The 25,447-nt window shown below is 56.7% G+C and overlaps 3 protein-coding genes across 5 annotated transcripts in view; 2 read left to right on the forward strand and 1 right to left on the reverse strand.

Moving 5' to 3' along the window:
• Positions 1-8,769, reverse strand: part of RBM10 (RNA binding motif protein 10) — a 36,377-nt gene extending 27,608 nt beyond the window's left edge. The window contains exons 1-5 of one of the 2 annotated variants that reach the window (XM_072920442.1): positions 8,674-8,769; positions 7,999-8,026; positions 6,628-6,784; positions 3,073-3,279; positions 1,307-1,376 (exon numbers count right to left, since the gene is read on the reverse strand). In XM_072920442.1, coding sequence (XP_072776543.1) covers positions 1,307-1,376; positions 3,073-3,279; positions 6,628-6,784; positions 7,999-8,015 — 451 coding nt within the window. In that variant the 5' untranslated portion in view covers positions 8,016-8,026; positions 8,674-8,769. Of the gene's footprint in view, positions 1-1,306; positions 1,377-3,072; positions 3,280-6,627; positions 6,785-7,998; positions 8,082-8,673 lie in introns of both variants that reach the window. The other variant, XM_072920440.1, reaches the window with a different exon arrangement.
• Positions 8,770-8,965: 196 nt separating this feature from the next.
• NDUFB11 (NADH:ubiquinone oxidoreductase subunit B11) lies at positions 8,966-10,491 on the forward strand. The gene is made up of 3 exons (XM_072920443.1): positions 8,966-9,167; positions 9,702-9,832; positions 10,318-10,491. Exons 1-3 carry the CDS (start codon positions 9,015-9,017, stop codon positions 10,439-10,441), a joined length of 408 nt encoding a protein of 135 aa, XP_072776544.1. The 5' UTR covers positions 8,966-9,014; the 3' UTR covers positions 10,442-10,491.
• Positions 10,492-11,345: 854 nt separating this feature from the next.
• UBA1 (ubiquitin like modifier activating enzyme 1) overlaps positions 11,346-25,447 on the forward strand; it is a 41,866-nt gene continuing 27,764 nt past the window's right edge. The window contains exons 1-11 of one of the 2 annotated variants that reach the window (XM_072920407.1): positions 11,346-11,427; positions 13,297-13,407; positions 14,044-14,102; positions 15,407-15,575; positions 17,169-17,303; positions 19,225-19,331; positions 21,110-21,200; positions 21,765-21,897; positions 22,002-22,099; positions 23,210-23,356; positions 25,119-25,274. In XM_072920407.1, the coding sequence (XP_072776508.1) occupies positions 13,297-13,407; positions 14,044-14,102; positions 15,407-15,575; positions 17,169-17,303; positions 19,225-19,331; positions 21,110-21,200; positions 21,765-21,897; positions 22,002-22,099; positions 23,210-23,356; positions 25,119-25,274 (1,206 nt within the window). In that variant the 5' untranslated portion in view covers positions 11,346-11,427. Of the gene's footprint in view, positions 11,428-11,463; positions 11,483-13,296; positions 13,408-14,043; positions 14,103-15,406; positions 15,576-17,168; positions 17,304-19,224; positions 19,332-21,109; positions 21,201-21,764; positions 21,898-22,001; positions 22,100-23,209; positions 23,357-25,118; positions 25,275-25,447 lie in introns of those variants that run through there. The other variant, XM_072920406.1, reaches the window with a different exon arrangement.

The following is a 25,447-nucleotide window of genomic DNA, read 5'->3' on the forward strand; positions in this document are numbered from 1 at the left end:
TCAGGAAGAGAACAGACACCCCTGGCTGTCTCTGAGGAATGTGAGCAGCACCCCTGGGTGCTCCTAGAGATGACACTGGCACCCCTGGGTGCCCCTCGGGAGAGGATCAGCACCCCTGGGTGCTCCTAGAAAGGGAACAGGCACCCCTGGGTGCCCCTGGGGATGGGACCAGCACCCCTGGGTGCTCCTAGCGAGGGGACAAGCACCCCTGGGTGCGCCTGGGGATGGGACCAGCACCCCTGGGTGCTCCTGAGAAGAAGACAGGCACCCCTGGGTGCCCCTAAAAAGAATATCAGCACCCCTGGGTGCCCCTAGAAATGGGACCAGCAGTCCTGATACCCTCTGAGGTTTAGCACAGCACCCCTGGGTGCCCCCTAAGCCTGGCAAAAGCACCCCTGGGTGCTCCTAAAGACAAGACTGACACCCCTGGGTGCCCCTAAAGGTGGAACCAGAACCTGTGGGAGCTCATTGGAAGGGACAGACACCCCTGGGTGCCCCCTAAGCCTGGCAAAAGCACCCCTGGGTGCTCCTTAGGAAGGGACAGACACCCCCAGGGAGGGGACGGGCACCCCTGGGTGCCCCCTAAACCTGCCAAAAGCACCCCTGGGTGCTCCTTAGGAAGGGACCAGCACCCCTGGGTGCCCCTAGGAAACAGGACCACCCCCCAGGTGCCCCCTGGCATGGGCAGGGATCCTCCCCCTCCAAGGGACCCGGATTTTAGGGTGCCCCCCACCCTAAGGAGAGCCCAGGTGAGGGGGGGAGGGGCTCAGGTGAGCAGAGGAGGGGCTCAGGTGAGGGGGGAGGGGCTCAGGTGAGATGGGGGGGCTCAGGTGAGATGGGGGCTCAGGTGAGGGGGAGGGGCTCAGGTGAGGGGGGAGGGGCTCAGGTGAGGGGGGGAGGGGCTCAGGTGAGGGGGGAGGGGCTCAGGTGAGCAGAGGAGGGGCTCAGGTGAGGGGGGAGGGGCTCAGGTGAGGGGGGGAGGGGCTCAGGTGAGGGGGGGAGGGGCTCAGGTGAGCGGGGGGGGCTCAGGTGAGGGGGGGAGGGGCTCAGGTGAGGGGGGAGGGGCTCAGGTGAGGGGGGAGTGGCTCAGGTGAGGGGGGAGGGGCTCAGGTGAGGGGGGAGGGGCTCAGGTGAGCGGGGGAGGGGCTCAGGTGAGCGGGGGAGGGGCTCAGGTGAGGGGGGAGGGGCTCATGTGAGGGGGGAGGGGCTCAGGTGAGCGGGGGAGGGGCTCAGGTGAGCGGGGGAGGGGCTCAGGTGAGCGGGGGAGGGGCTCAGGTGAGGGGGGAGGGGCTCAGGTGAGACTCACCTGAGGATTTGTTGCGCATCAGCCGCACCTCACGGGGCTGCACCCCCTGCGCCTGCAGCTGCGCCCGGATCTGGGGGGACACGGGGACACGGGGACAGGGGACACGTCAGTGGGGACACGGGGACACGGGGACAAGGGACACGTCAGTGGGGACACGGGGACACGGGGACAAGGGACACGTCAGTGGGGACACAGGGACATGGGACACGTCACCTGGGACAGGGGGATGTGGGGACACAGGGACATGGGGACACAGGGACACGTCACCTGGGACATGGGGACAAGGTGATGTGTCACCTGGGACGTGGGGAAAGGGGACACATCACCTGGGACACAGGGACGTGGGGACATGGGGACAAGGGGACATGTCACCTGGGATGTGGGGACATGGGGACATGGGGACATGTCAGGGGCAAGGTGACACCTTGGACATGGGGACACGGGGACATGGGACACGTCACCTGGGACGTGGGGACGTAGGGACACGGGGACAAGGGGACATGTCAGTGGGGACACGGGGACACGGGGACATGGGACACGTCACCTGGGACATGGGGACGTGGGGACATGGGGACAAGGGGACATGTCACCTGGGACATGGGGATGTGGGGACATGGGGATAAGGTGATGTGTCACCTGGGACACAGGGACATGGGACACATCACCTGGGACATGGGGACACGGGGACATGGGGACAAGGGGACATGTTACCAGGGACATGGGGACATAAGGACATGGGGACAAGATGATGTGTCACCTGGGACACGGGGATACGGGGACACATCACCTGGGACGTGGGGACGTGGGGACACGGGGACAAGAGGACATGTCACCTGGGACACAGGGACATGGGGACACAGGGACACGGGGATACGGGGATAAGGGGACATGTCACTGGGGACATGGTGACATAGGGACATGGGGACAAGGTGATGTGTCACCTGGGACGTGGGGAAAGGGGGACACATGACCTGGGACATGTGGACACAGGGACATGGGGACACAGGGACACATCACCTGGGACAAGGGGACATGGGGACACGGGGACAAGGGGACAAGGTGATGCGTCACCTGGGACACGGGTACATGGGGACACGCCACCATCACCTGGGACATGGGGACATGGGGACATGGGGACAAGGTGACGTGTCACCGGGGACACGGGGTGACGGGGACAAGGTGATGCGTCACCTGGGACGTGGGGAAAGGGGACACGGGGACAAGGGGACATGTCACTGGGGACATGGGGACATGGGGACAAGTTGATGTGTCACCTGGGACACAGGGACATGTCACCTGGGACATGGGGACAAGGGGACACGTCACCTGGGACATGGGACAGTGCCTGGAGGGGACATGGGGCCATCATGGAAGGGGGCGGGGCCATCACAGCAGTGGGTGTGGCCTATTGATAAGGGGCGGTGCCATCACAAAAGAGGGTGTGGCCTGATGAAAAGGGGCGTGTCCAGCCAGCAGGGGCGGGGCCATCACGAAATGGGGTGTGGCCTGATGAAAAGGGGCGGATCTATCACGACAGGGGGTGTGGCCTGATGAAAAGGGGCGGGACTATCACGACAGGGGCGTGGCCTGTGAAAAGGGGCGGATCTATCGCGACAGGGGGTGTGGCCTGTTAAAAAGGGGCGGTGCCATCACGACAGGGGCGTGGCCTGTGAAAAGGGGCGTGGCTATCGCGACGGGGGTGTGGCCTGTTAAAAGGGGCGTGGCTATCGCGACAGGGGCGTGGCCTGTTAAAGCGGCTCGCTCACGTCGTTCTCGGTGGCCGCCTGCGGCAGCATCCGCAGCATGACGATGGTGCTGGCCCGCGGCTCCTCCTCGGCGCCCTCCCGGTAATCCTGGTCCCGGTAATCGCCGTCGGCGCCGAACGGCAGCGCCGCAGCCTCCCGGGGCGGCTCCCGCGGCGGCTCCCGGGGCGGGTCCCGCTTCCGAGGGGGCTCCGTGTGCTCGTAGGACGCCTGGCACGGGGGGGAAAGGGGATTGTCAGAGCCCTGTCACTAAAATTTCACTTTTCTGTACTAAAAAATACTAAATTAGAGCCTCTGTCACTGAAAATTTCACTTTCTTATACTAACAAATACTAAATTAGAGCCCCTGTCACTGAAAATTCACCTTTTCTGTACTAATAAATACCAAATTAGAGCCTCTGTCACTGAATATTTCAGTTTTTTATACTAACAAATACTAACTTAGAGCCCCTGTCACTGAATATTTCACTTTTTCTTAATAACAAATACTAAATTAGAGCCCCTGTCACTGAATATTTCACTTTTTCTGTACTAAAAAATACTAAATTAGAGCCTCTGTCCCTGAATATTTCATTTTTTTTGTACTAACAAATACTTAGAGCCTCTGTCACTGAATATTTCAGTTTTTTATACTAACAAATATTAAGTTAGAGCCCCTGTCACTGAATATTTCAGTTTTTTTGTACTAACAAATACTAAATTAGAGCCTCTGTCGCTGAATATTTCACTTTTTCTGTACTAACAAATACTAAGTTAGAGCTCCTGACACTGAATATTTCACTTTTTTTGTACTTACAAATACTAAGTTAGAGCCCCTGTCACCGAATATTTCACTTTTTTTTACTAACGAATACTAACTCCCAAAAACCGCAACGTTTAACCTAAAACTGTAAAACAAACTTCCAAAATTAAATAGTAAAGCTAAATAGTAAGCTAAATAGTAAACAGTACTAAATAGTAAGCTAAATAGTAAAGCTAAATAGTAAACAAATACTAAGTTAGAGCCCTTGTCACTGAATATTTCACTTTTTTTGTCCTAATAAACACTAAGTTAGAGCCTCGGTCACGGAATATTTCAGTTTTTTATACTAACAAATGCTAAGTTAGAGCCCCTGTCACTGAATATTTCAGTTTTTTATACTAACAAATGCTAAGTTAGAGCCCCTGTCACTGAATATTTCACTTTTTTTGTACTAACAAATACTAAGTTAGAGCCTCTGTCACTGAATATTTCAGTTTTTTATACTAACAAATACTTAGTTAGAGCCCCTGTCACTGAATATTTCAGTTTTTCTGTACTGACAAATACTTAGAGCCCCTGTTACATGAATATTCCACTTTTTCTGTACTAAAAAATACTAAATTAGAGCCCCTGTCACTGAATATTTCACTTTTTTATACTAACAAATACTAAATTAGAGCCTCTGTTGCATGAATATTTCACTTTTTTTGTACTAACAAATACTAAGTTAGAGCCCCTGTCACTGAAAATTTCATTTTTGTACTAACAAATACTAAGTTAGAGTCCCTGTCACTGAATATTTCACCTTTTCTGTACTAACAAATACCAAGTTAGAGCCCCTGTAGCTGAAAATTTCACTTTTTTTGTACTAACAAATACTTAGTTAGAGCCCCTGTCACTGAATATTTCACTTTCCCTGTACTAACAAATGCTAAATTAGAGCCCCTGTCACTGAATATTTAAGTTTTTTATATTAACAAATACTAAGTTAGAGCCCCTGTCACTGAAATTTCACTTTTTCTTACTAACAAATACTAAGTTAGAGCCCCTGTCACTGAAAATTTCATTTTTGTACTAACAAATACTAAGTTAGAGCCCCTGTCACTGAATATTTCACTTTTTTTATACTAACAAATACTAAATTAGAGCCCCTGTCACTGAATATTTAAATTTTTTATACTAACAAATATTAAGTTAGAGCCCCTGTCACTGAAAATTTCATTTTTTCTGTACTAACAAATACCAAGTTAGAGCCCCTGTCACTGAATATTTCACTTTTTTTGTACTAACAAATACTTAGTTAGAGCCCTTGTCACTGAATATTTCAGGTTTTTTATACTAACAAATACTAAGTTAGAGCCCCAGTCACTGAATATTTCACTTTTTTTGTACTAACAAACACTAAACTAGAGCCCTGTCACTGAATATTTCAGTTTTTCTTACTAACAAATACTAAATTAGAGCCTCTGTCACTGAATATTTCATTTTTTATACTAACAAATACTAAGTTAGAGCCCCTGTCGCTGAATATTTCACTTTTTTTTGTACTAACAAGTATTAACTCCCAAAAAACGCAACGTTTAACCTAAAACTGTAAAACAAACTTCCAAAATTAAATAGTAAAGCTAAATAGTAAGCTAAATAGTAAACAAATACTAAGTTAGAGCCCCAGTCACTGAATATTTCACTTTTTCTGTACTAACAAATGCTAAGTTAGAGCCCCTGCCACTGAAATTTCACTTTTTTTGTATTAACAAATACTAAGTTAGAGCCCTTGTCACTGAATATTTCACTTTTTCTGTACTAATAAATACTGAGTTAGAGCCCCTGTCACTGAATATTTCACTTTTTTTATACTAACAAATACTAAATTAGAGCCCCTGTCACTGAATATTTCACTTTTTTTGTACTAACAAATACTAAGTTAGAGCCCCTGTCACTGAATATTTCAGTTTTTTATATTAACAAATACTAAGTTAGAGCCCCTGTCGCTGAATATTTCACTTTTTTTGTACTAACAAATACTAACTCCCAAAAAACGCAGCGTTTAACCGAAAACTGCAAAACAAACTTCCAAAATTAAATAATAAAGTTAAAATAATAAACATAAAAGATAAATAAAACTCTGCAATATCGCACAGCAAAAAGCTTGAACTTAAGTATTTTTAAATATGGTACTAAATAAATAACTTTTAAATCAAAAGCTAATTTTTCTTCACCTTTTTGGCTGTAAACTTAACTAATGTTTTAAAATCAAACAAAAAAAATCCACATTATAAACTAGTATTAGTTAATTATCCAGTTAGAAATTTAAAAATTCAAGTATACTTTTTTAATTACAGATCTTATCTTTGAAACAACCTAGAAAAATTACTTTTAATACGCTGCATTTGGTTCATGTATGTTTTTATGTATTTTATTACGTTATTCTTTATATTGTTGCTGTATTATATATTATATTTATATGTTTATTATAATTTTTGTTTAATTCAGGAAAATATTATTACAGTTACAAAATTATAATGTAAATAAACAGTAATCTTTATATTGTCACTTTGTTATATACTATATTCATATGTTTATTATGATTTTTGTTTAACTCATGAAAATATTATTACACTTACAAAATTATAATGTAAATAAACAGTAATAAATATATAAATCTCAATAAAAAACGCCTCCCCACACATTTAACAATGTAACAATATAACAATAAAATATAAAATAAAATAAAATATAACAACAAAACAAAAAAATATAAAATAACAATAAAATCTAACAATAAAAATAAAGCCCAGGAGGGTCCCAGCACCCACCTGGGGGGGGGTCCCGGCAGCGGGGGGCCCCTCGGGGGGTCCCCCATAGCCACGATAGTCCATGTCGCGATAGTCGTGGTCCCGCTGGGCGCGGGGGGCGTCCTCGGACAGGGGTGGGGCACCCCCATAACGCCCCGTGCGGTCCCCACGGCCGCCCCTGCAGAGGGGGGGGTCAGCTGGGGTCCCCCGAGCTGAGGGACCCCCGAAACTGCACCCCGAGTCCTGGACAATGAATCTGAACCCCGAATCTGAACCCCGAATCATGAGCCCCAAATCTGCACCCCAAATCCTGGACACCAAATCTGCACCTCAAATCCTGAACCCCAAATCTGCACCCCAAATCATGAACCCCGAAACTGCACCCCAAATCTGCACCCCGAAACTGCACCCCGAATCCTGGACAACGAATCTGAACCCCAAATCATGAACCCCAAATCATGAACCCCAAAACTGCACCCCAAATCATGAACCCCGAAGCTGCACCCCAAATCCTGGACACCAAATCTGGACACCAATTCCTGGACAACAAATCCTAGACAGCAGATCTGGACCCCAAATCATGAACCCCAAATCTGCACCCCAAATCCTGGACAACGAATCTGAACCCCAAATCTGAACCCCAAATCCTGGACCCCAGATCTGCACCCCAAATCCTGGAACCCAAATCTGCACAACAAAATCCTGGACACAAAATACTGACCCCGAATCTGCACCTCAAATCATGAACCCCAAATCTGCAGAACAAATTCTGGGCACCAAATCTACACCTCAAATCCTGGACAACAAATCTACACCTCAAATCCTGGACAACAAATCATGAACCCCAAATCTGCACCTTAAATCCTGGACCCCAAATCTGCACAACAAATCCTGGACACCAAATACTGACCCCGAATCTGCACCCCAAATCCTGGACACCAAATCTACACGTCAAATTCTGGACAACAAATCTGCACAACAAATCCTGGACAACAAATCTGGACCCCGAATCTGAACCCCAAATCTGCACCTCTAATCCTGGACACCAAATCTACACCTCAAATCTGAACCCCAAATCCTGCACCCCAAATCTGGACCCCAATTCCTGGACCTCAAATCCAGACCCCAAATCTGCACAATGAATCCTGGACCCCCAATGGTTCCTTCCACCCTCTGGAATCCCCAAAGTCCCCTCTGCCCTTAGGGGTCCCCAAATGTCCCCTCACCCCCTCAGGCCATCCCCAAATACCCCCTGAGGTGCCCCCAAATGTCACATCCCTCCCCGGTGTCACCTCCCCAAAATATTCCATTTAATTTCATTGGGGGTCCTCAAGAGCTGCCCAATGTTCCCCCCAGATCCCGAATTTTGGGGATCCCCAGGTTCCCCCTCACCTGCGCTCGTACTCCATGGTGCCAGCAGCTGGGAGGGCAGAAACTGGTTGGACTGGGAGGAACTGGGCGGTTACTGGGACGGACTGGGATCAATGGGAACAGAACAGAATGAACTGGGATGGACTGGGAGGAACTGGGTGGTTACTGGGACAAACTGGGATCAATGGGAACAGAATGGAGTGAACTGGGATGGACTGGGAGGAACTGGGCGGTTACTGGGATGGACTGGGATCAATGGGAACAGAATGGAGTGAACTGGGACGGACTGGAAAATTTTATGGCAAACTGGGAAGGCCAGAAGGGGAACAAGGGGGAAATGGAGATTGAACTGGGATAAACTGGGAGCCACTGGGCGCTGTGCAGGGGAGAAGGAGCAGACACGACCACCCTCACACCCCGCCCTAATTAACATAAAACCACACCTAATTAACACACACCACCCTTAATTACCATACAAACACTCCCTAATTAACATACAACGCACCACCCCCTAATTAGCATTAAAATGCCAGCCCCGGGTCCCGCTCTCACACCCCCTCCCTCACAAATGGCACCGGGAGTTCCGGCCAGCCCCGCCCCTCCCGGTAAGCCCCGCCCGTCCCGGTAAGCCCCTCCCATCCCGGTAAGCCCCTCCCGTCCCGGCCGGGCCCGTCCCGCCCCTCACGGCGTCCCGACCTTCGCGGGCGCCGCCGCCGCCGCCGCTCCTCAGCACCAAAATGGCGGCGCCGCTCCCGCTCGGCCGGGCCCGACCCGCGCGCCCGCCCTCGCCGCGCTCCTATTGGTCGGTGCTCCCGCCACTCCGAAAACACCGCGTTTTTATTGGTCCGTGCTGCAGAGTGGGCGGTGCAGCGCTGCGATTGGCTGTGATTGCGGCGCGGCGCGGCAAAGAAGTAGGCGGGAAAAAGTAAATGCAGCGTTATGATTGGCTGCGCGGCGCGGGGGCGGGACCAAACGGTAATGCGAGGTGGCGATTGGGCGGATTGAGCGGACGAGGCGAGGCGGAGCGGAACGGGAAGATGGCGGCGCTGTGGCGGGCGCTGCGGGCGCTGCGGGCGCTGCCCGCCGGGGCTCGGGGCCGCTCGGCGGGATCGCCCGCGGCTGTGGCGCTGCCACGGCCGCTCGGGGCCGAGGCGCACGAGGAGGAGCCGATGTGGGTGGCGCAGAGGAAGGTGAGAGGCCAAGGGCAAAGCGGCAGGGGCGGGGCGGGGTTTGTGTGGGGACGGGGTCATGGGCGGGGCCTATTTGGGGCGGGGCTTCATGTAAACGAAAATGGCGGATTTTGGAGGGGGCGTGGCTTAAGTTTATGGGCGGGGCCTATTTTGGGGCGGGGCTTCATGTAAAGGAAAATGTCGGATTTTGGAGGGGGCGTGGCTTAAGTTTGTGGGCGTGGCTTTGTGGGCGGAGCCTATTTTGGGGCGTGGCTTCCGCCTGCTCAGGTGAATGCGGGGCTGTAAAGGGGCGTGGTCAGGACGGAATTTGGGGGACAATTTTGGGGATTTTGGGTGTGTCTCAGGGAAGGGCGTGGCCCCTAAAGGGCGTGGTCAGGGCTGTGGTGTGGGACGCACCTGGGGGTGGGGTGCAGGTGGCTCCTCTGGTCCTGAGGAGGGGGTGGGACACACCTGAGGGTCCAGGGGGAGGGCGTGGGACACACCTGGGGGTGCCTGGGCAGGGCAGGGGGCTCACAGGACCCTCCCCCCACACAGAACCCCGACTATCATGGCTTCTCGGCCGACCCCGACACCGACGTGCTGAACATGCGCGCCGCCTTCGTGGCCGGCATCTCCATCGCCATCGTCCTGGGCTCTGTCTTCGTGCATTACCTGCCTGACTACGGGTCTGTGATCGGGGGGTCTCACCTGGGAAACCCCCCCTGGGTGAAGGGGGGAGAGGGGCAGCCCCAAGGATAGCTGGGCAAGCTGTGGAAGGGCTCTTAAGTAAATTTTTGGGGTGTCTGTGGGTGCTGGAGGGTCTCCTGAGAGTTGTGTAGGAGCTCACAAGGGAATTTGGGGGCCAACAAGACCCCCTGTGCATCCTATGGGGGTCTCCACGAATTTTTGGGGGGTCTGTAGGGCCCTGGGCAGCTCTGGGGGTGTTTATGGGAACCCATGGGGGGTGGAGGTAATACATGGGGGATCTGGGAGAGGATTTAGGGGTCTCCAGAGCCCTGGGGAGGCTGTAGGAGGCTGAGGGGGCTTAGGGGGCCTATAGGGACAGCTGGGCCCTTGAGGAGGGAGGAATTTGGACACCTGGCAGGGGGTTTGAGATGTCCCCATGGATCCCCAAGGTGTGGGGCTCACCTGTGCACCCCCTCCCCCACAGGCTGCAGCAGTGGGCGCGGCGCGAGGCCGAGATCCAGGTGCGGGAGCGGGAGCGCCGGGGGCTGCCCCTGCTCACCTCCAACTACTACGACCCCAAGCGCCTCCCCCTTCCTCCCCCGGAGTGACCCCAGGCCCCGCTGTCGGTTTGTGAATAAAGTTTTGGGTCTCCCCGCGACTCCTGCGCCTTTTATTTTGGGGGAGAGGAACAAGAAACTACATCTCCCATCGGCCCCTGCGGCTCAGTGACGTCACCAGGCCGCGACACCGTGCGGAAATGGCTCCCCCCTCCCCACGGCCCCTCGCATGAGCCCCTCTGAGCCCCTCATGGCCCCCTAAAGCCCCTCAAGCCCCACATAACGGGCCAGTGAGCCCCTCCAGGGCCCTGCAGGCCCCCCACGCTCCCCCTGGGCTGCACTAGACCCACCTCCGTCCCCCCATAGCCCGCTCAGCTCCTCCCCACGCCCCTAAATGTAGCCCCTTGTGGCTCCGAGGGCCCCCGTTAGGTTTCTATAGGTTCCTGCGTTACTTCAAGACATTTATTTAAATTTTTGTATATGGCTTCCCATAGTTGTGCAATTTGGCATGACGCTACGTAAAGTCTTCCGCGGTTTCCTGTGGGCTCTTTAAACGCTCCTACAAGCCTCTTATCGGCCCTATAAACCCCCCCAAACCCCCTTTGGGTCCCTATAGCCCCCCACGGGCCCCTATAGACCCCCCGTACCCCCCTATAGCCGCACCTCACTCCGCCTTTCCAGCCCCGTGTCCCCTCTCGGCCGCCGTCGGGGCGGTGCGCGCCGCGCCGTGTCACGCGGCCGAGTAGGGGGCGTGGCCTTCCCCATCCGGGGCTCTGCGGCAGGAAAAGGGGCGTGGCCAGCCGGGGCGCGCCCGCCCAATCCTCGCGTCGGGTGAGGCGGGGAGGGAGGTGGCGGGAGGTGACAACCAATGAGAGCGCGGCGCCGGGCGGCGCTGACCAATGGGAGAGCGCGGGGGGCGGGGCCTGTCGCGCGCAGGGAGGGGGCGGCGGGTGGCAGCGGCCGCGGCCGCCATCTTGTCGCGGAGGAGCCGAGCGGAGCGGGCGGGACCCGGCGGCGGGGCCTGGACAGCGACATTGGTGCGGGGCCGGCGGCGAGCCCGGGGCTCCTCGGGGGCTTCTCCGGCCGTGAGGGGTGCGGGGAGGCGGCCCCGGGGCGGGCCGGTGCGGCCTCGCCTTGGGGGAACGCGCGCCGGGCCTGAGGGGGCCGGGGGGGGAAACTGTGAGGGGAAGCGCCCCCCCCACCCCACACCGGGACCCTCAGGATGGGAAGGGCGGGACGGGGCTGCGAACCCCGCTCGGGGACCGCGGGGAATGGGGAATCCTACCGGGAATGGGGAACCCTACCGGGAATGGGGAATCCTACCGGGAATGGGGAACCCCCCTGAGAATGGGGAATCCTACCGGGAATGGGCCCCTGGGAATGGGGAATCCTACCGGGAATGGGCCCCTGGGAATGGGGAACCCTCCCGGGAATGGGGAACCCCTCGGGAATGGGGAACCCTCCTGGGAATGGGGAACCCCCCTGAGAATGGGGAACCCTCCTGGGAATGGGGAATCCTACCGGGAATGGGGAACCCCCCCTGGGAATGGGGAACCCCCCCTGGGAATGGGGAACCCCCCCTGGGAATGGGGAACTCCCCGGGAATGGGGAACCCCCCCAAGGGAGGCCCTGAGGGATCGCCCCGGGATGGGACCCCCGGAATCCCCCCGGAATCCCCCCGGAATCCCCCCGCGGGCTCCCCGGTGCTGGGAGCGCTCTCAGGTGGGGGGTGGCGGTGTGGTTTGATGTCCCCTAGTGCCACCTCGCTGTCCCCAAGTGTCCCTCCCCACTCTTCCGTGTGTCCCTCCATCCCTGCGTGTCGCCCTGTCCGTCCCAGGTGTGGCCGGGCCAATGGGACACCGCGGGGGATGTCGCACCTGGTGGCCCCGCCCTGACCCCATTCACCTGGTGTCACCCTCTGTGTCCCCGCTGTCACCTGGTGTCACCCTCTGTGTCCCCACTGTCACCTGGTGTCACCCTGTGTCACTCTCTCCATCCCTGCCTGTCCCTCGGTGCCACCACCAGTGTCACCTGGTGTCACCTCTTGTCACCAGTGTGTCGCTGTGTCCTGCTCGGTGCCACCCTCTGTGTCACCCCTTGCTGTCGGTGACCTCTGTTCGCCACAGATGTCACCTCCTGCCCCCAGCATCACCCCATGTCTGTCCCCGTGTGACCCTGCCTGTCTTGTGTCCCTGTCCCCAAATGTCCAGTTCCATGCTGTCCCTGTCCCCAGTTGTCCCCTGACTGTCCATGTCCCCTGACTGTCCCTGTCCCCAGCTGTCCCCAGCTGTCCCCTGACTGTCCCTGTCCCCAGATGTCCCCTGACTGTCCCTGTCCCCAGATGTCCCCTGACTGTCCCTGTCCCCAGATGTCCCCAGCTGTCCCCTGACTGTCCCTGTCCCCAGCTGTCCCCTGACTGTCCCTGTCCCCAGATGTCCCCAGCTGTCCCCAGCTGTCCCCTGACTGTCCCTGTCCCCTGACTGTCCCTGTCCCCAGCTGTCCCTGACTGTCCCTGTCCCCAGATGTCCCCTGACTGTCCCTGTCCCCAGCTGTCCCCTGACTGTCCCTGTCCCCAGATGTCCCCAGCTGTCCCCTGACTGTCCCTGTCCCCAGATGTCCCCAGTTGTCCCCTGACTGTCCCTGTCCCCAGATGTCCCCAGCTGTCCCTGACTGTCCCTGTCCCCAGATGTCCCCAGCTGTCCCCTGATGTCCCCTGACTGTCCCTGTCCCCAGATGTCCCCAGCTGTCCCTGACTGTCCCTGTCCCCAGCTGTCCCCTGACTGTCCCTGTCCCCTGATGTCCCCAGCTGTCCCCTGACTGTCCCTGTCCCCAGATGTCCCCTGACTGTCCCTGTCCCCAGATGTCCCCAGCTGTCCCCAGATGTCCCTGACTGTCCCTGTCCCCAGATGTCCAGCTCCCCGCTGTCGAAGAAGCGCCGCGTCTCTGGGTCAGAGCCACCGACGGGCTCCAGCCGCGCCCCTGCCCCCGCCGTGTCCCCGAGCGTCACCCCCGCCAACGTGAGTGCCACCACCCCCTCCTGAGTGCCACCACCCCCTCCTGAGTGCCACCACCCCCTCGGGGACCCCGAACCGCCCACGGGGGCTTTGTCACCCTCTGGGGAGCCCGTGGTGTTATTGTCACCTCTGTGGGGATGTGGTGTCACCTGTGGGTCCTGGGGGTGGCACGTGTCTCTCCATGTCCCCTTACTCTGCTCAGAGTCACTTACTGTCCCTTGTGGCTTCCTCCTTTGTCCTGAGGGTGACATTTGTCCCCCAGGTCCCCAGAGTCCCTTCACCATGGGCAGTGTCACCCACAGGGTGTCACCTGTGGGTCCTGGGGGTGGCACATGTCCCTCGATGTCCTTTTGGTCTGCTCAGGGTTACTCTGTCAATGATGCTTTGGTGACAATTACTGTCCTTTGCTGTCCCTCTCTTTGTCCTGAGGGTGACATTTGTCCCCCAGGTCCCCAGTGTCCCCTCCACCATGGGCAGTGTCACCCACAAGGTGTCACCAGAGTGACACCATCGCCCTGCCATCCCTGCTGTCACCCCCTGCCACCCCTTGGGGGTCCTGCTCGCTGTCCCAGGGTGTCACAGCACCCGTTGTCACCCTCAGTGTCCCCGTGGTGACACCGCTGTCCCCTCTGTCCTCAGGGAATGGCGAAGAACGGGGCCGAGGCCGAGATCGATGAGGGGCTCTACTCCCGCCAGCTGTGAGTGATGGGGACATGGGGGGGACATTTTGGGGTCCCCAAAGGGGATTTGGGGTCCCCACGGACTTGGGGGGCTCCCTGTGGAGTGGGGGAGTCCCCCATAGATTGGGGTTTCCCCATGGATTTGGGGTTTTCTCATAGTTTGGGGTGTGCCCTGTGAGTTGTGGGGTCCCCATGGTTTTGGGATTTCCCCATAGATTGGGGTTTCCCCATGGATTTGGGGTTTTCTCATAGTTTGGGGTGTGCTCTGTGAGTTGTGGGGTCCCCATGGTTTTGGGGTTTTCCCATAGATTGGGGTTTCCCCATGGATTTGGGGTTTGCTCATAGTTTGGGGTGTGCTCTGTGAGTTGTGGGGTCCCCATGGTTTTGGGATTTCCCCGTGGATTTGGGGATGTGGTGTAGATCAGGGTTTTTTTATAAATTTGGGTTTTTTTACAACTATGGGGATGCACTTGAATTTGGGGGGGTTCTACAGCCTTGAGGGTTTTCCCCTGAGAGTTTTGGGGTCCCATTGAGATTTTTTGGGTTCTCGTTCTTTGGGATCCCATCGAGATTTTTGGGTTTCCATCGAGGTCTTTGAGATCCCATTGAGATTTTTGGGCTCCCATTGAGTTATTTGGGATCCCATCGAGATTTTTGGGTTTTCATCGAGTTCTTTGGGATCCCATCGAGATTTTTGGGTTTTCATAGAGATCTTTGGGATCCCATCGAGATTTTTGGGCTCCCATTGAGTTCTTTGGGATCCCATCGAGATTTTTGGGTTTTTGTAGAGGTCTTTGGGATCCCATCGAGATTTTTGGGCTCCCATTGAGTTCTTTGGGATCCCATTGAGATTTTTGGGTTTCCATCGAGGTCTTTGGGATCCCATTGAGATTTTTGGGTTTTCATCGAGGTCTTTGAGCTCCCATTGAGATTTTTTTGGGTTCTCGTTCTTTGGGATCCCATCGAGATTTTTGGGTTTTCATCGAGGTCTTTGAGATCCCATTGATATTTTTGGGTTCCTGTTGATTTCTTTGGCATCTCATTGAAGTTTCTTGTGCTCCCATTGGGTTTTTGGGGTCCCCACAAACTGAAGTTCCTTATAGATTTGGGGTTTCCCCATAGACTTGGGATTCTTTATGGGTTTGAAGGGATCTCACGGCATGAGATTTCCCCATAAATTCAGAATTTTTTATTATTTTAGGCAATTAAGCATCACATACTTAAACTATGGGGGCATCTTACAACCTTTACAAGTTTCCCCTGCAAGCTTTGAGTTTTTTGGGGTTTCCCCTGATTTTTTTGGGGTTTTTTTTCCCCCCCAGGTACGTGCTGGGCCACGAGGCCATGAAGCGCATGCAGACCTCCAACGTGCTGGTGTCGGGGCTGCGGGGGCTGGGCGTGGAGGTGGCCAAGAACCTGGTGCTGGGGGGGGTCAAATCCGTCACCCTGCACGACCCCCACCCCGCAGCCTGGGCCGACCTGGCCTCCCAGGTGGGTCCTCGTGGGCTTTTTTTGGGGTTTTTTACCCCAAATTGTCGTTAATTGCCGCGTTCGGGGGTTTGAGTTTCTTCAGGGTGCGAGGGGGTTTTGGAGGGAGGTTTATTGGGGTGATTTTGGGGGTGTTGGGAGTGCATTGTGGGGAATTTGGGGTGTTTTGGGGATGTTTTTGGTGTCTTAGGGGGTTTATGAAAGGTGTTTTGTGTTTTGGGGTTTTTTAGAGGTTCCAACCCCACCCCAAACCCTCATTCCCCCCCTGTTCTGCCTGGGGGAGGAGATGTGGGGTATTTGGGGATGTTTGGGGGATGTTTTGGGGTTTTTTGGGGATATTGTGTGGTTGTTTATGGGGATGTTTTCCGACCTGGCCTCCCAGGTGGGTCCTCGTGGGCTTTTTTTGGGGTTTTTTACCCCAAATTGTCGTTAATTGCCGCGTTCGGGGGTTTGAGTTTCTTCAGGGTGCGAGGGGGTTTTGGAGGGAGGTTTATTGGGGTGATTTTGGGGGTGTTGGGAGTGCATTGTGGGGAATTTGGGGTGTTTTGGGGATGTTTTTGGTGTCTTAGGGGGTTTATGAAAGGTGTTTTGGGGTTTTTTAGATGTTCCAACCCCACCCCAAGCCCTCATTCCCCCCCTGTTCTGCCTGGGGGAGGAGGATGTGGGGTATTTGGGGATGTTTGGGGGATGTTTTTGGGGGTTTTGGGGGGATGTTTGGGGGATGGTTTTGGGGTTTTTTGGGGGATATTGTGTGGTCGTTTATGGGTATGTTTTGGGGTTGTTTTGGGGTTGTTTTGAGGATGTTTTGGGGGTTGTTTTGGGGATGCTTTGCAGTTGTTTATGGGGATGTTTTGGGGATGCTTTGGGGTTGTTTATGAGGATGTTTTTGGGGTCGTTTTGGGGATATTGTGTGGTTGTTTATGGGGATGTTTTGGGGTTGTTTTGGGGTTGCTTTGGGGACGTTTTGGGGTTGTTTATGAGGATGTTTTTGGAGTTTTTGGGGGGATATTGTGTGGTTGTTTATGGGGATGTTTTGGGGTTGCTTTGGCATTGTTTTTGGGGATGTTTTGGGGTTGTTTTGGGGATGCTTTGCAGTTGTTTATGGGGATGTTTTGGGGTTGCTTTGGGGATGTTTTGGGGTTGTTTATGGGGACGTTTTGGGGTTGTTTATGAGGATGTTTTTGGGGTTGTTTTGGGGATGCTTTGGGGTTGCTTTGGCATTGTTTTTGGGGATGTTTTGGGGTTGTTTATGGGGATGCTTTGCAGTTGTTTATGAGGATGTTTTTGGGGATGTTTTGGGGATGTTTTGGGGTTGTTTATGAGGATGTTTTTGGGGTTGTTTTGGGGTTGCTTTGGCATTGTTTTTGGGGATGTTTTGGGGACATTTTGGGGTTGTTTATGAGGATGTTTTTGGGGTTGTTTTGGGGATGCTTTGGGGTTGGTTTGGGGATGTTTTGGGGTTGGTTATGAAGATGTTTTTGGTGTTGTTTTGGGGATGCTTTGCAGTTGTTTATGGGGATGTTTTGGTGTTGTTTTGGGGGTGTTTTGGGGTTGTTTTGGGGTGTTTCAGCATTTTCTGACCCTCTTTCCCCCCAGTTCTACCTGCGGGAGGAGGACGTGGGGCGCAGCCGGGCCGAGGCCACGCTGCCGCGCTTGGCCGAGCTCAACTCCTACGTGGCCGTGAGCAGCACCCGGGAGCCGCTGTCCCAGGAGCTGCTGGGCACATTCCAGGTAAGCTGGCACAGGTGTGCCCACCTGGGCACAGCTGTAACCCCCTCAGACAGGTGTAACCCCCTCAGACAGGTGTGACCCCCTCAGACAGGTGTAACCCCCTCAGACAGGTGTAACCCCCTCAGACAGGTGTGACCCCCTCAGACAGGTGTAACCCCCTCAGGTGTGCCCACCTGGGCACAGGTGTAACCCCCTCAGACAGGTGTGCCCCCTCAGACAGGTGTGCCCACCTGGGGACTGCTGTAACCCTCAGGTATGTCCCCTCAGACAGGTGTGCTCACCTGGGCACAGGTGTAACCCCCTCAGACAGGTGTAACCCCCTCAGACAGGTGTAACCCCCTCAGACAGGTGTGCCCACCTGGGCACAGGTGTAACCCCCTCAGACAGGTGTAAGTAACCCCCTCAGACAGGTGTGCCCACCTGGGGAATGCTGTAACCCTCAGGTATGCCCCTTCAGACAGGTGTGCCCACCTGGGCACAGGTGTAACCCCCTCAGACAGGTGTAACCCCCTCAGACAAGTGTGCCCACCTGGGCACAGGTGTAACCCCCTCAGACAAGTCTGCCCACCTGGGCACAGGTGTAACCCCCTCAGACAGGTGTAACCCCCTCAGACAGGTGTGCCCACCTGGGCACAGGTGTAACCCCCTCAGACAGGTGTAACCCCCTCAGACAGGTGTGCCCACCTGGGCACAGGTGTGACCCCCTCAGACAGGTGTAACCCCCTCAGACAGGTGTGACCCCCTCAGGTGTGCCCACCTGGGCACAGGTGTAACCCCCTCAGACACTGGGCACAGGTGTAACCCCCTCAGACAGGTGTGCCCACCTGGGCACAGGTGTAACCCCCTCAGACAGGTGTAACCCCCTCAGACAGGTGTAACCCCCTCAGACAGGTGTGCCCACCTGGGCACAGGTGTAACCCCCTCAGACAAGTGTGCCCACCTGGGCACAGGTGTAACCCCCTCAGACAGGTGTAACCCCCTCAGACAGGTGTGCCCACCTGGGCACAGGTGTAACCCCCTCAGACAGGTGTAACCCCCTCAGATAAGTGTGCCCACCTGGGCACAGGTGTAACCCCCTCAGACAGGTGTAACCCCCTCAAGTGTGCCCGCCTGGGCACAGGTGTAACCCCCTCAGACAGGTGTGCCCACCTGGGGACTGCTGTAACCCTCAGGTATGCCCACTCAGACAGGTGTGCCCACCTGGGCACAGGTGTAACCCCCTCAGACAGGTGTAACCCCTTCAGACAGGTGTGCCCACCTGAGCACAGGTGTAACCCCCTCAGACAGGTGTAACCCCCTCAGACAGGTGTGCCCACCTGGGCACAGGTGTGACCCCCTCAGACAGGTGTAACCCCCTCAGACAGGTGTGCCCACCTGGGCACAGGTGTGACTCCCTCAGACAGGTGTAACCCCCTCAGACACTGGGCACAGGTGTAACCCCCTCAGACAGGTGTGACCCCCTCAGGTGTGCCCACCTGGGCACAGGTGTAACCCCCTCAGAGAGGTGTAACCCCCTCAGACAGGTGTGCCCACCTGGGCACAGGTGTGACCCCCTCAGACAGGTGTAACCCCCTCAGACAGGTGTGCCCACCTGTGGGGAGGGGGTCAGATGGCCCAGGTAATCCAGGTAGGTGACCCAGGTGAGCCAGGGGGATGGCCCAGGTAGGTGGCCGAGCTGCCCTTGCTCAGGTGAGTGCCCAGGTGAGTGCCCAGGTGGGTGCCCAGGTGAGTGCCCAGGTGAGTGCCCAGGTGGGTGCCCAGGTGGGTGCCCAGGTGGGTGCCCAGGTGAGTGCCCAGGTGGGTGCCCAGGTGAGTGCCCAGGTGGGTGCCCAGGTGGGTGCCCAGGTGAGTGCCCAGGTGGGTGCCCAGGTGAGTGCCCAGGTGGGTGCCCAGGTGAGTGCCCAGGTGCCCTGCCCCACAGGTGGTGGTGCTGACCAACTCCCCGCTGGAGGAGCAGCTCTGGGTGGGCGATTTCTGCCACAGCCACGGCATCAAGCTGGTGGTGGCCGACACGCGCGGGCTCTTCGGGTGAGGAACCCCCAAACGGGGCCTTTTGGGGTCCTTTTGGGGTGGGATTTTTGGGATGGATCCCTTTTGGGGTGGGATTTTTGGGGTGGGATTTTTGGGCTGGGTCCCTTTTGGGCTGGGTCCCTTTTGGGGTCCTTTTGGGGTGGGATTTTTGGGGTGGGTCCCTTTTGGGGTGGGATTTGTGGGGTGGGATTTTTGGGGTGGATCCCTTTTGGGGTGGGATTTTTGGGGTGGGTCCCTTTTGGGGTGGAGCCCTTTTGGGGTCCCTTTTGGGGTGGGATTTTTGGGGTGGGTCCCTTTTGGGGTGGAGCCCTTTTGGGGTCCCTTTTGGGGTGGGATTTTTGGGGTGGATCCCTTTTGGGGTGGGTCCCTTTTGGGGTGGGATTTTTGGGATGGATCCCTTTTGGGGTGGATCCCTTTTGGGGTGGGTCCCTTTTGGGGTGGGATTTTTGGGGTGGATCCCTTTTGGGGTGGATCCCTTTTGCAGTGGATCCTTTTTGGGGTGGGATTTTTGGGGTGGGATTTTTGGGGTGGGTCCTCTTTGGAGTGGGTCCCTTTTGGGGTGGGTCCCTTTTTGGGTGGGTCCTTTTTGGGGTGGATCCCTTTTGGGGTGGGATTTTTGGGGTGGGTCCCTTTTGGGGTGGGTCCTTTTTGGGGTGGGATTTTTGGGGTGGATCCCTTTTGGGGTGGATCCCTTTTGGGGTGGGTCCCTTTTGGGGTGGGATTTTTGGGATGGATCCCTTTTGGGGTCCCTTTTGGGGTGGATCCCTTTTGGGGTGGGTCCTTTTTGGGGTGGATCCATTTGGGGGTGGTCCTTTTTGTGGTGGATCCCTTTTGGGGTGAGCCCCTTTCGGGGTGGATCCCTTTTGGGGTGGGTCCTTTTTGGGGTGGGATTTTTGGGGTGGGTCCTTTTTGGGGTGGGATTTTTGGGGTGGATCCCTTTTGGGGTGGGTCCTTTTGGGGTGGATCCCTTTTGGGGTGGGTCCTTTTTGGGGGTGGATCCCTTTTGGGGTGGGTCCCTTTTGGGGTGGGTCCCTTTTGGGGTGGGGATTTTTGGGGTGGATCCCTTTTGGGGTTGGTCCTTTTTGGGGTGGATCCCTTTTGGGGTGGATCCCTTTTTGGGGTGGATCCCTTTTTGGGGTGGGATTTTTGGGGTGGGTCCCTTTTGCGGTGGATCCCTTTTGGGGTGGGATTTTTGGGATGGATCCCTTTTGGGGTGGGTCCCTTTTGGGGTGGATCCTTTTGGGGTGGGATTTTTGGGGTGGGTCCCTTTTGGGGTGGGTCCCTTTTGGGGTGGATCCCTTTTGGGGTGGGTCCCTTTTGAGGTGGGATTTTTGGGGTGGGTCCCTTTTGGGGTGGGTCCTTTTTGGGGTGGGTCCCTTTTGGGGTGGGATTTTTGGGGTGTGTCCTTTTTGGGGTGGGCCTTTTAGGGGGGAAATTTTGCGAGGATGGGTCCGTTTTGGGGTGGGATTTTTAGGAAGTTCCTTTTTGGCGTGGAGATTTTAGGGTGAATCCCTTTTGGGGTGGGGATTTTGTGGTGGATCGCTTTTGGGATGGGGATTTTAGGGGAAAGGTTTTATGGGGATCACTTTTGAGGCAGGATTTTTAGGAGATTCCTTTCAGGGGTGGGATTTTAGGGTGGGAATTTTAGAGTGTATCCCTTTCAGAGAGGATTTTTAGGAGATTCTTTTCTGGGGTGGGATTTTTGGAGTGGGATTTTAGGGTGGGATTTTAGGCTGGATCCGTTTTGGGGTTCCACGCTGACCCCCCTCTCGCAGGCAGCTGTTCTGTGACTTTGGGGACGACATGGTGGTGACAGACCCCAACGGGGAGCAGCCCCTCAGTGCCATGGTGTCCATGGTCACCAAGGTAGGGGAGGGGACAGCTCGGGGCTGTCCCCACAGGGGTGTCCAGGGGCGTTTTGGGGTGTCCTGGGGAGGTTCCTGTGTCCCCTCTGTGTCCCCTGACCATGCCCCGTGTCCCCATGGGTGTCCTGGGGAGGTTCCTGTGTCCCCCCCATGTCCCCATGGGTGTCCTGGGGAGGTTCCTGTGTCCCCTCTGTGTCCCCCCTTGTCCCCATGGGTGTCCTGGGGAGGTTCCTGTGTCCCCCCCATGTCCCCTGACCATGCCCCATGTCCCCATGGGTGTCCTGGGGAGGTTCCTGTGTCCCCCCCATGTCCCCTGACCATGTCCCCGTGTCCCCAGGGCTGTCCTGGGGAGGTTCCTGTGTCCCCCCCATGTCCCCATGGGTGTCCTGGGGAGGTTCCTGTGTCCCCCCTGTGTCCCCTGACCATGCCCCGTGTCCCCATGGGTGTCCTGGGGAGGTTCCTGTGTCCCCTCTGTGTCCCCTGACCATGCCCCGTGTCCCCATGGGTGTCCTGGGGAGGTTCCTGTGTCCCCCCCATGTCCCCTGACCATGTCCCATGTCCCCAGGGCTGTCCTGGGGAGGTGACCTGCCTGGACGAGGCGCGTCACGGCTTCGAGACGGGCGACTTTGTCACCTTCATGGAGGTGGAGGGGATGGAGGAGCTGAACCGCTGCGGGCCGGTGGAGATCCGCGTGCTGGGTGAGCCCTGCCTTTGGGGGACCCTCCCCTGGGGCACTTTTGGGGTCTCTGGGGCACCTGGGTCCCTTTTTGGGGTGCCCTGGTGACACCCCCCGTGTCCCCAGGGCCCTACACGTTCAGCATTGGGGACACCAGCGGCTATGGGGACTACGTGCGGGGTGGCATCGTCACCCAGGTCAAGATGCCCAAGCACATCCACTTCGTGAGTGGCACTGGGACGGACTGGGGGGCACTGGGAGGGACTGGGGGGCACTGGGAGGGACTGGGGGGCACTGGGAGGGACTGGGGGGCACTGGGAGGGACTGGGGGGCACTGGGAGGGCTGGGGGGCACTGGGAGGGACTGGGGGGCACTGGGACGGACTGGGGGGGCACTGGGAGGGACTGGGGGGCACTGGGAGGGACTTGGGGGCACTGGGACGGACTGGGGGTCACTGGGACGGACTGGGGGGCACTGGGAGGGACTGGGGGGCACTGGGACGGACTGGGGGGCACTGGGATGGACTGGGGGGCACTGGGAGGGACTGGGGGGCACTGGGATGGACTGGGGGGCACTGGGAGGGACTTGGGGGGCACTGGGAGGGACTGGGGGGGCACTGGGAGGGACTGGGGGGCACTGGGAGGGACTGGGGGGCACTGGGAGGGACTTGGGGGGCACTGGGAGGGACTTGGGGGGCACTGGGAGGGACTGGGGGGCACTGGGAGGGACTTGGGGGCACTGGGAGGGACCTGGGGGGCACTGGGAGGGACTTGGGGGCACTGGGAGGGACTGGGGGGCACTGGGACGGACTGGGGGGCACTGGAAGGGACTGGGGGGCACTGGGTTATGCTGGGCTGTACTGAGCTGTACTGGGTTGTATTGGTTTGTACTGGGTTATACTGGGCTATAATGGGTTATACTGGGTTGTACAGGGTTATGTTGGTTTACATGGGTTTATACTGGGTTGTAGTGGCTATACTGGGCTGTACTGGTTTATACTGGGTTATACTAGTTCACATTAGTTTACATTAGGGTGTACTGGGTTATATGGGGCTGTATTGGTTTATACTGGTTTATACTGGGGTGTACTTTGTTAAGGTGATTTATCCTGAGCTGTACTGGTTTATACTGGGCTGTACAGGTTTATACTGGTTTACTCTGCAGTGCCCCCTCCAGAAACGGTTGTGGGACGTGCTTAGGGGGTACTGGGCTGTACTGGTTTATACTGGTTTACCTTGCAGTGCCCCCTCCAGAAACGCTTGTGGGACGTGCTTAGGGGGTACTGGGCTGTACTGGTTTATACTGGGATGTCACCTGTGCCCATCCTGTCCCAGAAACGGTTGCGGGACGCGCTGGCCGAGCCCGAGATGATGGTGACGGATTTTGGGAAGGCCGAGAGACCCTCGATGCTGCACTGGGCGTGGCAGGGCCTGCACCGCTTCCTGCGGCAGCACGGCCGTGCCCCGCGGCCCCGCCACCAGGTGGGGACAGCAGGGACACTGCGGGGACAGCGGGGACACCGCGGGGACAGCGGGGTACCGGGACGTTGGGGGTGTTGGATGCCACCATGACCTGCCCCATCATGGCCACTCCCAGGGTCCCGTCACCAGCTGGTGACACTGGGGACATTGAGGGTGTTGGGGACGTGGAGGCCACCATGACCTGTCCCATCACAATGTTCCTGGGGTCCTGGTGACACTGGGGACATTGAGGGTGTTGGGGACGTGGAGGCCACCATGACCTGCCCCATCATGGCCACTCCCAGGTGGTGACAGTGGGGACATTGAGGGTGTTGGGGACATGGAGGCCACCATGACCTGTCCCAACACAATGTTCCTGGGGTCCTGGTGACACTGGGGACATTGAGGGTGTTGAGGATGTGGAGGCCACCATGACCTGCCCCATCATGGCCACCCCCAGGTGGTGACACTGGGGACATTGAGGGTGCTGGGGACGTGGAGGCCACCATGACCTGCCCCAAAACAATGTTCCTGGGGTCCTGGTGACGCTGGGGACATTGAGGGTGTTGGGGACAGGGAGGTCACCATGACCTGCCCCATCATGGCCACCCCCACGTGGTGACACTGGGGACATTGAGGGCGTTGGGGACATGGAGGCCACCATGACCTGCCCCAACACAATGTTCCTGGGGTCCTGGTGACACTGGGGACATTGAGGGTGTTGGGGACATGGAGGCCACCATGACCTGCCCCATCATGGCCACCCCCACGTGGTGACACTGGGGACATTGAGGGTGCTGGGGACATGGATGCCACCATGACCTGCCCCATCATGGCCACCCCCAGGGTCCCGTCACCAGCTGGTGACACTGGGGACATTGAGGGTGTTGGGGACGTGGAGGCCACCATGACCTGTCCCAACACAATGTTCCTGGGGTCCTGGTGACACTGGGGACATGGAGGGTGCTGGGGACAGGGAGGCCACCATGACCTGCCCCATCATGGCCACCCCCACGCTGTGGCAATGGGGACATTGAGGGTGTTGGGGACGTGGAGGCCACCATGACCTGTCCCAACACAACGTTCCTGGGGTCCTGGTGACACTGGGGACATTGAGGGTGCTGGGGACGTGGAGGCCACCATGACCTGTCCCAACACAATGTTCCTGGTGACGCTGGGGACATTGAGGGTGTTGGGGACGTGGAGGCCACCATGACCTGTCCCATCATGGCCACTCCCACGTGGTGACACTGGGGACATTGAGGGTGCTGGGGACGTGGAGGCCACCATGACCTGTCCCAACACAATGTTCCTGGGGTCCAGGTGACACTGGGGACATTGAGGGTGTTGGGGACGTGGAGGCCACCATGACCTGCCCCATCATGGCCACCCCCAGGTGGTGACACTGGGGACATTGAGGGTGTTGGGGACGTGGAGGCCACCATGACCTGCCCCATCATGGCCACCCCCAGGTGGTGACAGTGGGGACATGGAGGGTGCTGGGGACGTGGAGGCCACCATGACCTGTCCCAACACAATGTTCCTGGGGTCCTGGTGACACTGGGGACATTGAGGGTGCTGGGGACAGGGAGGTCACCAGGGCCCCACAAGAATTTGGGGACATCAAAGGGGTTGGGGGTGGATGGGGCTTGGACATCATTCACCGGTGTCACAGACTCTGCAGTGGCTTTTGGGGACTCTGAGGCTATGAAGGCCACCAAGCCCTGCTCGTGGCCCCTCCCCACTGTCCCCAGCACCGTGTCCCTGTCCTTGTCCCCGACAGGGTGACGCGGCCGAGGTGGTGGCCCTGACCAAGGAGGTGGCCGCGGGGGCCGAGCTGGACGAGGAGCTGGTGCGGGAATTGGCCTTCCAGGCCACCGGCGACCTGGCCCCGGTCAACGCCTTCATCGGTGGCCTGGCCGCGCAGGAGGTCATGAAGGTACCGTGTCCCCATGTCCCCAAGGCCACCTGGGGCTGCTGTCCCTGTGTGTCACAGCTGGAGTCGCTCACCTGGCCAGACTCGGTGTCTGTGTCCCCTGGGGTCACTGCAGTGTCCCTGAGGTGGTCACTGGGGTTCCCCCGATGTCCCTGACGTGTCCCCTGGGATGTCCC

This window comes from Taeniopygia guttata, chromosome 31 (genome assembly GCF_048771995.1).
Source record: "Taeniopygia guttata chromosome 31, bTaeGut7.mat, whole genome shotgun sequence".
Classification (NCBI taxonomy): domain Eukaryota; kingdom Metazoa; phylum Chordata; class Aves; order Passeriformes; family Estrildidae; genus Taeniopygia; species Taeniopygia guttata.